The sequence below is a fragment of the Saccopteryx leptura genome, chromosome 11, assembly GCF_036850995.1.
Source record: "Saccopteryx leptura isolate mSacLep1 chromosome 11, mSacLep1_pri_phased_curated, whole genome shotgun sequence".
NCBI classification, from domain to species: Eukaryota; Metazoa; Chordata; class Mammalia; order Chiroptera; family Emballonuridae; genus Saccopteryx; species Saccopteryx leptura.
The window spans coordinates 75,270,102-75,283,632 of record NC_089513.1 but is presented as its reverse complement, the minus strand read 5'-3'; the positions used below and the strand labels follow the sequence as shown (position 1 = coordinate 75,283,632).

The 13,531-nt window shown below is 41.1% G+C and overlaps 1 protein-coding gene across 1 annotated transcript in view; it reads left to right on the top strand.

The window, feature by feature from the left end:
* SLC30A7 (solute carrier family 30 member 7) overlaps positions 1-13,531 on the top strand; it is a 60,188-nt gene that overhangs the window by 14,628 nt on the left and 32,029 nt on the right. Inside the window, exons 6-8 of the mRNA XM_066353330.1 lie at positions 447-596; positions 3,805-3,855; positions 12,108-12,243. Of these exons, the coding sequence (XP_066209427.1) occupies positions 447-596; positions 3,805-3,855; positions 12,108-12,243 (337 nt within the window). The remainder of the gene's footprint in view (positions 1-446; positions 597-3,804; positions 3,856-12,107; positions 12,244-13,531) is intronic.

Genomic DNA, 13,531 nt, shown 5'->3' with positions numbered 1-13,531 from the left:
TTTTCCTGCCAGTCTCAGTGTGGCTTCTTCAGTGTTCCTTGGTTGAAGAGTCCTCTTAGTTCAGTCCAGAGTTGGTTTTTCCAGATGATGGTTCTTAAAATTAGGTTGTAATCCACTTTGGTTCTGGGAGGTGGAAGTTGGTACATCCGCCTACTCCAGCGTCATCTTGCCGCCCCTTCATTCCTTTTTATAAAGGTTGTTTTGGCTATTCTGGGTCTCTTCTTGCATTTCCATATAAGTTTTAGGATTAGCTAGTCAATCTCTGCTTTTGTTTCTTTTCTGTGCCATGAGGTAGGAACTTAGTATTGTGACTCTGTAACACTTTTTACAAGTAAATGTTTCTTGAATTGACTCGTTTTAGAGCCTAGTCCTTTCACTGATGTCAGTGTGATTATAACCATTAAATAATGTACTTTTACATGCTTTTGTTCTGACGCTGTTCTCAGGCCACGGACACAGCCATTCCCTCTTTAACGGTGCTGTGGACCAGGCCCATGGCCACGGGGATCATTGCCACAGCCATGAACTGAAGCACGGTGCTGTGCCCAGCCACGACCACGCGCACGGGCACGGACACGGACACTTCCACTCCCACGGTGAGTGTCCCCCCCAGAAACTCTGCAGGTGCCTGTCCGCGTTGAGAGGTCTGTTAAAGTACTGCAGTAACTTCCTTTCTAATGAATCGGACTCCAGGGTTCCCTAGGCTAGTTCTATTTTAGTATAGAGTGAAAGTAACTTGGTACAAAGCAGTGGATGTAGCTTCTTTTCAGTGAGTATATGTATTATAATAAGAAAGCCACTTTTTAAAATGAGTGTCTGTGAATGAGGAATAATTACATTTCAGCAAATGAAACTTATGATTTTTTTTAAAGTACACTGAGGCCTTTTTTGCTATATATAGACTTATAAAAACACAGTAGGAAAAGAACAGGAGAGGGGCTTTTAATTCTTCACATTTTCAATGTAACTTTGATAGGTATTTACTTCAATTTGCTCTTAGGTATCTTTATACCCTAACTTACTTAGTATCGAGCACTAAGTTAAAAGGTATTTAGCAACTTAATCAATATTTCATTTTAAAATTCTATTTTGAATAGTTTATTCATGAAATTTTTGAGTTTGGGTTGTTAGAGAAAACTGCTTCCGTGGCACAGTTTGATTAGTGTTCACATAAAGTACATGCTGAAACAGGTTGTGTACTTGCCACATTGCCAGAAGACTCAAGTTGCAGATTTGAAAATATGAAAGGGGCCTTTCAGAGTGAATATTAAGCCCCTAATTTTTCAGTCTCTAAAATTTGCTATATTTTTGTTACCTGTTACATTGGTAGGTTTTAAAACCTTGCTTTCTGAAGTTTTTGCTCACGTGCATGCCAAAATAATTTTGAAAATCTATGTCCTTCACGTTTGCAAAGAATATAATTTTTGATACGTTACAGATAACATTTTAGAATGAAACTTCTGCATTGCTGTATGCAACAGTGGACTCTAAATACTTTATTCATTTGAGACCCACCATCACTCATTCAGACACATGTGCGTAAACAGTTATAAATCTTACCTCATCCTTCTTCGCCTCAGGTTTCTATTGCCATTGCACTTTACAAAATTTTATACTAACGAGTATGTTTATTTTACATTTTTAGTTGATCGTGTGTTATACTTGGCAATAAGACGTAAATCAGTTAAAACTTTCAGTTTTCTAGGAACATAAGACAGCATTTGAACATTTCTTTTGGATGGAGTTACTGTTTGTGATTGTGTCTAGTACAGAGTCAATCAAAATATTTCTGTTTTCAACTTTTGATAATCGTAAAAAGCAACATTTTATTTGAAATACGTATCTTAGTAAGATGATTGGAGCTCCTTTTCTCTCTATTAGTTTATTGATAAATAACACTTATTAGCATATAACAGGTTTTAGCACCAATTCTCTTCCTGTTTTTCACTTTTATAACGTAAGTACTAAGAAACCTTGAACAGAGAGAATTGTGCTATAGCATTTCAGTCAAATCTTTTGAACACCTTTATAATACATCCTAAAAGTTCCATAATAATCTGTCATCCAAAAAAATTTTTAATAACCTATTAGCTGTCGGCTTTATTAGCTAATCCCTACATTTTATTAAAAGCAAAGAGTTGGAAAGCATGTTGCTTACAAGGGGTTTGCTAGCCAGGCTTGTATCGTTTCTTTTCTGACCTTACCCCCAGCACTGGCAATTGACCACTTGTTTGTTGCCCTAGAATTGTCCTAATTTTCTGGGCACAGCTCTGTAATAAGATTTGAGGTAGGTGAAAGGTAGCCCCCCACTTTTGGTCAAGAGGGAGGGCGGTAAGTGGGAAAGAAAAAGTCTTGTGACCTCAGGTCATGAAGAGATCATAGCTAGCAAATAAAACGACTAGGCTCCCCAGACAAGGAATCCGACTGCAAACTCTGCTCTTAACTGTCCTCTGCCTTCAGTAGAGCGAACCAATCAGAAGATAGGATAGTAACAGGACCACGAGTCCACTTTGCCTTGGAGACGGCACAGTCTCCGGAAGAGACTGTGAGCTTCGTAGTGATTGGAACAGTGCACTGTGCGTCCATCCAACTGCTCACCTCTCAGTGACGTCAGCAGTACAGGTTTCTGTCTCGTGCTGGGCGGCTGGGCGGGGGCTCTGTTCCTCATGGCAATTCAAGGGCCCAGGCTCTTTCTGTCAGTGGGGTCCTTAACTCTTGGAATGAGGTCAGAGGTCATGTGGGACGTCGTTAGGAGCCCCGAGGTGCTTTTCCTCTCTTACTTCTGTGCTCACTACTTAGTCACACACACAGCTCCCAACTCTAGGCAGCCTGGGAGGTAAGGGTTAGTTGTTTGCCAATGAGGAGGGAGAACGGGTTTGGTCAGCAGCTAGCCACGCTGTGCAACAGGTAACACATCTTATACCTAGAAGGACTTTCAGATTTTGCATAGATGGGGTTATATTGTCTTTTTTTTTTTTTAATATTTTTTATTTATTTTTTATTCATTTTAGAGAGGAGAGGGAGAGAGAGACAGAGAGAGAGAGATAGAGGACAGACAGAGAGAGAGAAGGGGGGAGGAGCTGGAAGCATCATCTCCCATATGTGCCTTGATCAGGCAAGCCCAGGATTTCAAACCGGCGACCTCAGCATTTCCAGGTCGACACTTTATCCACTGTGCCACCACAGGTCAGGCGGGGTTATATTGTCTTAATCGCTGTGACGTTCAGACAGCAGAATATACCTTTCAAGATACTTGTGTCAGCACTGACCGTCTTCATCTGGGCCTGCAACCTCGGGGCAGAAATCTGGTGCCTCGATCAGGCGCTGGACGTTGAGAACAGTTAAGACTTTTCACCGTTAGAAGGAGTTGGCTACGGTTTGTTTGCCGCGGGCCGGTTCTCCTGACTGTGGTCTGGGTTTGTTCCCTGGACTTCCATCACTTCCCCCCGTGGTTCTGTTCTGTGCATTTCTAATCGTAACATTAACGTAGCGAGCTCTGTGAGCTATGTCATGAATATTAGAATACTTTCAGTGTTTTTAAATACTCTGTCTTTTTTTTTTTTACCAGATTGCTTAATATATTAATTTCCTAAATACTCCTTATTGTTGATGCATTTTGAAATTTCTCATGTCTATCTCCATTAAACTACTATATTAAGTTTAAAAAATAATTTTGTAGGTCTGAGGTGGTTATATAGTCACAGATCCTTCAGGATATATTCGAATGAAAAATACTCTGAATTGCGAAAATTGAATCAGGAATTAAAGATATATTTAAAAATAATTTAACTTAACTCTCTACAGATGGCCCCTCCTTTAAAGCAACAGCGGGACCCAGCAGGCAGATTCTACAAGGTATGACAAGGAACTCGTACGTTTTCATTTTTATGAAACTGGTGTTACAGTTTTCTTTTAGGAAAAATATATAATATAGTATTTGGTTTAACCCTTTGAGTAGTATAAACGTTTATGGACGTCCTCATGCCTGCTGACCATTCATAGTAAAAAAAAATTTTGTTTTAAAAATGTGTAAGGCAACACTGGAAAAAGGCAAATGTATGTTCTTGTTTCTGTCCATTGATTTTCAAACAAACATGATTTTAAGTTTATAAACTGGAACTAATTTTATTTTTTGAAAAAAAACTCACTCCCGGGGTCAGTGAGCATGACAGAAACTCACTACTCAAAGGGTTAAAATGTTAGCCTTCCTAGTGATTTTTCTTATATGTACTATTAGGTATACGTATTAGTAGACATTCTTTTAATTTAATTGCCTCTTGGCTGTTTTCCCAGTTTTAATATGAAGAACAAAATATTCAGACACTATACCACTTAAATATAAATAATTCCCATCCTAATGACTATAGTATTTTTTTTTTTTTATCACACGGTAGTATGTTTATCTTTGCAGGAATATTAAATAATTTTTCCAAAAATAGTACTCCCTTTGTATTTATGTTGTGGAAAAAGTTAGTGCTATAAATATAATGCATCCCAACCCAAAGGCATACAGTGCCCAGAGTGAGCCCTAATGTGAACTCTGGTAGCTACATGGTAGTGATGTGTCCATGGTGTTTCATCAAGTTGTAACAAGTGTATACTCAGGTGGGGAATGCTGACGGTGGCGGGCGTGCACATGTAAGGGGGAGGGGATGTGGGAACTCGATCCTCATGTTCAATTTTGCTGTAAACCTAAAACTGCACTCAGAAATGAAGTCTAGGCCCTGGCTGGTTGGCTCAGCGGTAGAGCATCGGCCCAGTGTGTAGAAGTCCCAGGTTCGATTCCCGGCCAGGGCACACAGGAGAAGCGCCCATCTGCTTCACTACTCTTCTCTCTCTCCTTTCTCTCTCTCTGTCTCTCTCTTCCTCTCCCGCAGCCATGGCTCTGTTGGAGCAAAATGGCCCCGGGTGCTGAGGATGGCTCTATAGCCTCACCTCACGCACTAAAACAGCTTTGTGGGAACAACACCCCAAATGGGCAGAGCATCGCCTGGTAGGGGGCTTGCCAAGTGGATCCTGGTCCGGGTGCATGCAGGAGTCTGTCTTTTGGCCTACCCACTTCTCACTTAAGAATTAAAAAGTATTATATTTTAAAAAGTGTAATGTGAAGTGAGACTGTGGTTGTATCCACAGGCATCAAAAATGATACCTAAACAGGAACTTACCTATCATGTAAAAAAGTATATCACAAAATTTTTCAAGCCAGGGAAAATCAGTCTTGTCTATGAACTCGGGTAGTTTTTTTAGGGGTGGGGGATGAACCAGTCTTTGGCTCTGAATTTCCATTCAGGCTTCATCACTGAAGTCTTCTGATTCTCAGCTGCCCGTCTTCCTGCCTTTGTTCACTTGGACTTCAGCCGGACTTTCTCCGTGGCTTGTGAGCGAGTCCAGCACATGTGTTTCTCTCCCCCGCTTGCGGCATGGCTGTTGCTTTGGCATGTCACGGTGGCTGTGCTGCTCCACGCTGAGGAGGCCTTTCCGGAGGCTCTGCGTGTCTGCTGGTCTCCAGTGTGCCGTTTACACACGTGTGGGACTGTCTCAGAGCAGGCTGTGCTGAAGGAGCTTGTAGTCACCAAAACACTGAGTATAAGGGATTAAAAACCACACATATCCTTAGAGATTTGCAGCTTAGGGACCCTCGGTCCACTTTGCTGTATACCTCCAGTTTAATTTTAAAACTTAAGGTGATCCCAACACTTACTAAATTTTCACTATTGAAATACCCTAGATCAGGGGTAGTCAACCCTTTTATCCCTACTGCCCACTTCTGTATCTCTGTTAGGAGTAAAATTTTCTAACCGCCCACCAGTTCCACAGTCATGGTGATTTATAAAGTAGGGAAGTAACTTTACTTTATAAAATTTATAAAGCAGAGTTACAGCAAGTTAAAGCATAAAATAATAATTACTTACCAAGTGCTTTATGTTGGATTTTTGCTAAGTTTGGCAGAATAAATCTTTATAAAACAATTTACTATAGTTAAATCTATCTCTTTATTTATACTTTGCTGGCTCCACTACCGCCCACCGTGAAAGCTGGAGCGCCCACTAGTGGGCGGCAGGGACCAGGTTGACTAACCCTGCCTTAGAGAAACGAAATCGTTTTCTTGTAAATGTGCTTCTAACATATTGTTGTGAGAGAAAAAGCCTCTTTATGAAGAATTGTTACAAAAGGTCAATACCCTATACAGTACCAGCGATTTTTAACCAGTATGCTGTGAGAATTTTTAAAACATGCAATACCTGACTAATCAGGGACACTGGCCTCTTTTTTCTTAGATTGTCAAATAAAAACTGACAACAGCCAACACAACAACAGCTGTTTGGTTTGAGTGCCCCGTCTGGAACCATAAATACACGTCATATAATAGACTTGCATCTTACTGGTCACTGCATGTAATAACGTTGTGCCTGCTTTGTTAATTCTTTGTACCAGAAAATTGATATACAATAATAGGCACCTGATTTTTTAAAGTCAATTTGGAGCAAAAGGGTAGATAGTTATATTATTATTATTGTAAATCAATCAACATTATACCTTTTTTTTTTTTTTTTGTCAGATTGGCAAAAAATATATTTTTTGGTGTGCTGCAGAATTTTAGTAATTAGTTTCTGTGTGCCATGAGATGAAAAAGGTTGGATGTCAGTGCCCTGTACAGACAACAAAGCATGCAGGTCTTGAGGGAGGAACTGATTTGGTGTGATACTTGCTAAGAACTTGAACTGAAGCGTATTTTCCCAGGGTGCATTAGGATTTGCTTAGACTCGTTAACAGGCCATTTTCAAATTATTAGGAAGTGGTTTCAGGGTTAAGCAAAGGTATGATTTATACCTAAAATATAAGTGCCTTACTTTTAATTGTTCAGTGAATAATAAAGAAAAATAAGTATTTCTAAAGTAGACACATGCTTTTTACACATTAGGTATTTCTTTTCAGGTAAGTAGTAGATACTATTGAAAAATGTTCTGTTTTTAGCAGTGTCTGATAGAAGTTGGTTTAAGAGACAGTGTTTTACTATACAGTAAATTTTCCCTATTAAAGATGTAAATGTTGAATAATTTGTCTAGTTAAATATTTTTGGAATATAATGTATATTAAACTTACTTATTGGCCCTGGCCGGTTGGTTCAGTGGTAGAGCATCAGCCTGGTGTGGGTGTGTAGAAGTCTTGGGTTCGATTCCCAGTCAGGGCACACAGGAGAAGCGCCCATCTGCTTCTCCACCCTTCCCCCTCTCCTTTCTCTCTGTCTCTCTCTTCCCCTCCGGCAGTCAAGGCTCCATTGGAGTAAAGTTGGCCTGGGTGCTGAGGATGGCTCCATGGCCTCCGCCTGAGGTGCTAGAATGGCTCTGATTGCAATGGAGCAATACCCCAGATGGGCAGAGCATTGCCCCCTAGTGGGCATGCCAGGTGGATCCTGGTTGGGCAGATCCTAGTCGGGCACAGGTGGGAGTCTGTCAGACTGCCTCCCCACTTCTAACTTTAGAAATAATACAAAAACACAAAAACTTACTTCTTGACATTTTTTAATGGTTTTCTTATCTCGTGTGAATTCTTTTTTTTTTTTTTTTGTGACAGAGACAGAGAAAAGGACAGATAGGGACAGACAGACAGGAAAGGAGAGAGATGAGAAGCATCAATTCTTCGTTGCTGTACCTTAGTTGTTCTCATATGTGCGTTGACCAGGGTGCAGGAGGTGGGGTGGGGTGAGGGGGTTGCTACAGCAGAGCCAGTGACCTTCGGCTGGTGAGCCTCGCTCAGACCAGATGAGCCCGCACTCAAGCTGGTAACCTTGGGGTTTCGAACCTGGTCCTCCAAGTTCCAGTCCGACACTCTGTCCATTGCACCATTGCCTGGTCAGGCTCATGTGTGAATTCTTAAACATTACTATTATATCTAGGTTCTTGCAGTTAGAATATCAGTATCCTACCTATTTAACATTTAGTTATTAAAAGTTCAAAATTATTTGCATCCACTTAAAAATATTCAAATTCTTTTGTATCAAGTTTGAGCTTGGGACAAAATCTTCAGGACAACACGTGTGTCAGGATTATGGAATTAAGGTCCCTAGGAAATTCATTTCAAATGGTAATTTTAATTACCAGCAGAGGGCTCTGTGTGTCCATAACTATGTATATTTGCAGTTCTATGCAAGGTTTTTTTGATACAGTGGTACCTTGAGATACAAGTTTAATTTGTTCTGTAACCGAGCTTGTAAGTCAGTCAACTCGTATAACAAATTTCTCCCATTTAAAATAACTGAAATAGATTTAATCCATTCTAGCCCTATGAAACATCCCCAGACCATCCTAAATTTTGAAAAAAGACATGTTTTTAATTAAGAAACACACATGTATACTTTGCCAAAGCTTAACAAAATATATGAAATAAAAAAGTGTTATTTAGTACTGTATTCTCACCTTGGAGACAGAGGAGTGCGGCTAACAGAGGTGAATGGCAGAGGAGGAGGGAGGGAGGAAGGGATGCAGGCACTGTCGACACATAAACTAAAACTGCACTTTCTTAACACTAAATGTAAACTAAAACTGCATTTTCTTTACTTTAAACAAAACTAAAACTGCACTTTCTTCACTTAAAATGAAACCACAAAAACTTAATTGTAAAAAAAAAAAAGCACTTTCTTAACTTTAAACAACCTAAGCCCGTGATGGCGAACCTTTTTCTAAAAACCGCCCACTTTTGCAGTGCTGGTCAACCTGGTCCCTCCCGCCCACTAGTGGGCGTTCCAGCTTTCATGGTGGGCGGTAACGGAGCAACCAAATGGTGCCGGGATTGGCCCACGGTGAAAGCTGGAACACCCACTAGTGGGCGGGAGGGACCAGGTTGACCAGCACTGCAAAAGTGGGCGGTTTTTAGAAAAAGGTTCGCCATCACGGATCTAAGCTTAACATTATGTATTTTTCTTTTTTTTTTTTTTTCATTTTTCTAAAGCTGGAAACAGGGAGAGACAGTCTGACAGACTCCCGCATGCGCCCGACCGGGATCCACCCGGCACGCCCACCAGGGGCGACGCTCTGCCCACCAGGGGGCGATGCTCTGCCCATCCTGGGTGTCGCCATGTTGCGACCAGAGCCACTCCAGCGCCTGAGGCAGAGGCCACAGAGCCATCCCAGCGCCCCGGGCCATCTTTGCTCCAATGGAGCCTTGGCTGCGGGAGGGGAAGAGAGAGACAGAGAGAAAGGAGAGGGGGAGGGGTGGAGAAGCAAATGGGCGCTTCTCCTGTGTGCCCTGGCCGGGAATCGAACCCGGGTCCTCCGCACGCTAGGCCGACGCTCTACCGCTGAGCCAACCAGCCAGGGCACATTATGTATTTTTCATTTAATCACCACCTGTGTTTGCCTTTTTGGCTGCACTTTCAGCATTTTTACTTGTGGGACTTTTGAATAAAAATCTTTCCAAAGAGGTTTGCTTTTGCCTGCTTTTTAAAGTGTTACAGAAATGTGACAAAGAAGTGTCATTAAAAAGTGCAGAAGCATGACCAGTTGAAATTTTTTCTGGGTGTTCCTTTTCAGTGAAACTTGAAAGCTTCTCCCACATTGCCAGCCTGTCTTTAATTTCACTTGTAGAAATCACTTCCTCCGACTCTACCTCCTCCTCACTACTAATCTCTTGCAGAAGCTCCATATGTTGCATCATCTGTAGCTCCTTCAACTTCTCAGTTGAGAGTTCCTCCTCATGTTCCTTGACAAGCTCGTTTATGTCACCCTCATCTACCTACAGACCCATTGATTTCCCGAGGAACACAATCTCCTCCAACGCTTCTACCTTGGTCTCGGTCTCTGGTTCGAATCCTTCAAAGTCCCTGTCTGCAACATCAGGCCATAACTTTTTTCATGCCGAGTTCAAGGTTCTTGTAACCTCTTGCCATGCCAAGTCAATAATGTGTAAACATGTCACGATGTTGTAGTGATCTTTCCAAAACTCTTGAAGTGTTAGATTTGTATTCTAAGTCACCTCAAAGCAGCGGCGGAACAAGTGCTTTGTGTAAAGGTTTTTAAAGTTGGAAATGACCTGCTGATCCAGGTCATTTAAAATAACTGAAATAGATTTAATCCGTTCTAGCCCTATGAAACATCCCCAGACCATCCTAAATTTTGAAAAAAGACATGTTTTTAATTAAGAAACACACATGTATACTTTGCCAAAGCTTAACAAAATATATGAAATAAAAAAGTGTTATTTAGTACTGTATTCTCACCTTGGAGACAGAGGAGTGCGGCTAACAGAGGTGAATTTTGGAATTTTGCTTGGATCTCGAACAAAATATGGACTGAGTTGCAACTTGTATCTTAAAAAATTTGTATGTTGGTCTGCTTGTATCTTAAGGTACCACTGTAGATTCTTTCTATTAATTAACTCTGGACTCTTACCCAGAGGTGAATGTGCTGATCCATAGGTTGCAAGATTGAAGTCGTGTTGGGTGGGAGGTAAAGGACTTTCACAAATTTGAACTCATCGAGAATGTCATCTTCAAGACCAGGTGGGTGGGCTGGAACATTTTCAAGGATTAGTAATGCTTTCAATGGGAGTTTATTTTCTTGAAGATATTTCTTCACTGCAGAACCAAGACGAGATTTACCCATTCAATAAAAAACTGCTGCGTAACCCATGCCCTAGCATTGGCGCACCTCATAACCTGCAGTTTTTCTTTAAGAATCTTGTGAGTCTTAAAGGCTTGAGGATTTTCGGAATGATACACTAGCAGTGGCTTTACTTTACAGTCACCACTAGCATTTGCACACAATGCAAGGGTCTGACGGTTCTTCATGGGTTTATGGCCTGGCAGCTTCTTCTCCTCTGTGGTGATGGAAGTCCTCCAGGGCATTTTTTCCAAAACAGTCCTGTTTCATCACATTTGAACACTTGTTGGGGGATGTAGCCTTCCTTTGCAATAAGCACAGCAAAATGTGCGATGTTCTCCTCAGCTGCCCTAACGTCAGCACTCGCAGCTCCACCGTGCCTCACCACCGAGTGGATGCCAGATCTCTTCTTGAAATTTTCAAACCAGCCGTGACTTGCCTTAAATGTATCTTCTGCTGCCTCTTTTGAGGTTGATGGTTCTTTCTTCAAGTCGTGTAAATTATAATATGTACCTTTTCACATATTACAGTCTCCATCACTGTATCTCCTGCCAGCTCTTTCTCTTTCACCCACACCAGCAGAAGCTTCTCCATTTCTTTATGGATATTTTTCCTTAATAGGGACAGAATTGTAGTTCCTTTCGCTAGATTTGCGCTTTTGATGGCATCCTTTTGTTTAAGGATGGTACAAATTGTAATGTATTGTAGTTGTACAGCCTTGCCAGTTCAATCACTCGTATACGACGCTCATGTTTTTCTATTATTTTTTGCTTTATTTCTATTGACATCATTCTCCTCTTCTTCTCACCACTGTCCTTTACACTCACTTTCTTCGGCCCCATGATAACACACAAAAAAGTTAGTAAAATATGCAAAAATGATGCAAGAACGAGTACAGCGCATGAGATTCGACTTGATTCTGGGGTAACGTGTGAGAAAGAACGAGGTGCTGGTGTTGTGCTGCCGATACTGGATCCCTGCGCCAACGTGCCAACTAGCAGCAGCTTCCCGAATCACGACTCGTATCTTGGAATTGTGCTTGGATCTCGAACAAAATACGGACTGAGTTGCAACTTGTATCTTAGAAAATTTGTATGTTGGTCTGCTTGTATCTTAAGGTACCACTGTAGATTCTTTCTATTAATTAACTCTGGACTCTTACCCAGAGGTGAATGTGCACAAACAATTTTTAGAATCTGTTTATTACTCTCCTTGCTCACTTATGTTATATTCTGCATCAGCTGTGTTGACCCTTGCTGACTGGCAACAGAAAAGATTATTTCGGTTCCCAAGGTACTGTGATGTCATTCCTAAACCGTTAATCCTTATTCTTACCGATTTTCTGATTGGTGTATGTAGTATTTACTATAGGAAACCAAGAATAGATTTAAGAAATGTTTATGTTTCCAGTTGCTCAGAAGATGTTACTTTGATTCTGATTGTGCTCTGTTCCCAGGTGTGTTTTTATCAGAAGATGTTACTTTGATTCTGATTGTGCTCTGTTCCCAGGTGTGTTTCTACACATCCTCGCAGATACGCTCGGGAGCGTCGGGGTGATCGCCTCCGCCATCATGATGCAGAATTTTGGTCTGATGATCGCAGACCCCATCTGCTCCATCCTGATCGCCATGCTCATCGTCGTGAGGTGAGTGTGTGTTGCTGTCATTGACTGAAGTGCGAGGTGATAAACGCATTGTTCAATTACATAGCTGGATGATTGTTACGTTGGTTTTCCTTTGGTCTTTAACACATTTTTACATAGGTTGTTTCTCTTTTATTTGCATAGGGTTTGATGCTTCTTTCTGGTATTCAGAAGTTCATCTCTATGGTCTGTCACTCAAGTCAGTAGTGGTTTTCTTGAATCCAACACTGTATCTGTAGGGTAGAGCATTAGAAATACGGTGTATTAACCTGAGTTAGAAGTGTCTTTCTTTGACATCCATGTCTTGCACTGCCAAATGCAAATGTAAAATCTCTTCTTCTGGAACTGCTTTTAATCTATACAGTCACATTATAATTGCGGAAGGCTTGTAAAATACTGAAGTATATTCACGTCTGCCGATCTGGATGATGAATTCTTGAGGAAGGATCTGTCTCTCAACCCTTTAGTTCTGTGTTGCTCACTGTGGTGCGGTTGTGTATGTAAACTGTGTGCATGACTTCTCAATATGTGTTTGCTGAATTAGTATAGTTATCTCTTAAATTTATGTCAGCTTATTATTGTTTTACTTTTATCTAAATAATGGAATTTATTTCACAGTCTTGAATTATTATGAAAATTTGTCTTGATTGGACTGCTTTATTTATCCATATGGTTTTACTGTTAATAAAACTTTCTTTTAATGATAGCAACACCTTCTAGAGGACAGGCTATAATGACCATTATAGCTTTTCGTTAGATAGAATAGACTGAGTAAATTACAGTGGATTTATAACCTTATCATAAATGCAGGCTTTTAAAGTGTTTGCTTAAAAAGAGGATATACATTCTAAACATACGGATTATTTTTAAGTTTTCTGTAAGTTCTTCACGCTCGGAAGCAGCTCCGTGCAGTCTTGTACAGAGCCTGACGTGGCTTTTCCTCGTCTCTAGTCTCACTGCTTCCTGGAAGTCCAGCTTAGCCGCCACTAGTCCAGGAAGCACGGCCCCGGATAGATTTCGTCACTTACACAGGTGCCTCTACTTGCATGTTCAGTGTTCATTCTATTTGGTTTGTATTCTGATTCTTTTTTTGTGTGTGTGTGACAGAGAGAGACAGAGAGTGGGACAGATAGGGACAGGCAGACAGGAAGAGAGAGATGAGAAGCATCAGAGCATCAATTCTGCGTTGGGCACCTTAGTGGTTCATTGATTGCTTTCTCATATGTATCGTGATGGAGGGGGGCTACATTAGAGTGAGTGACCCCTTGCTCAAGCCAGCAACCTTGGGCTC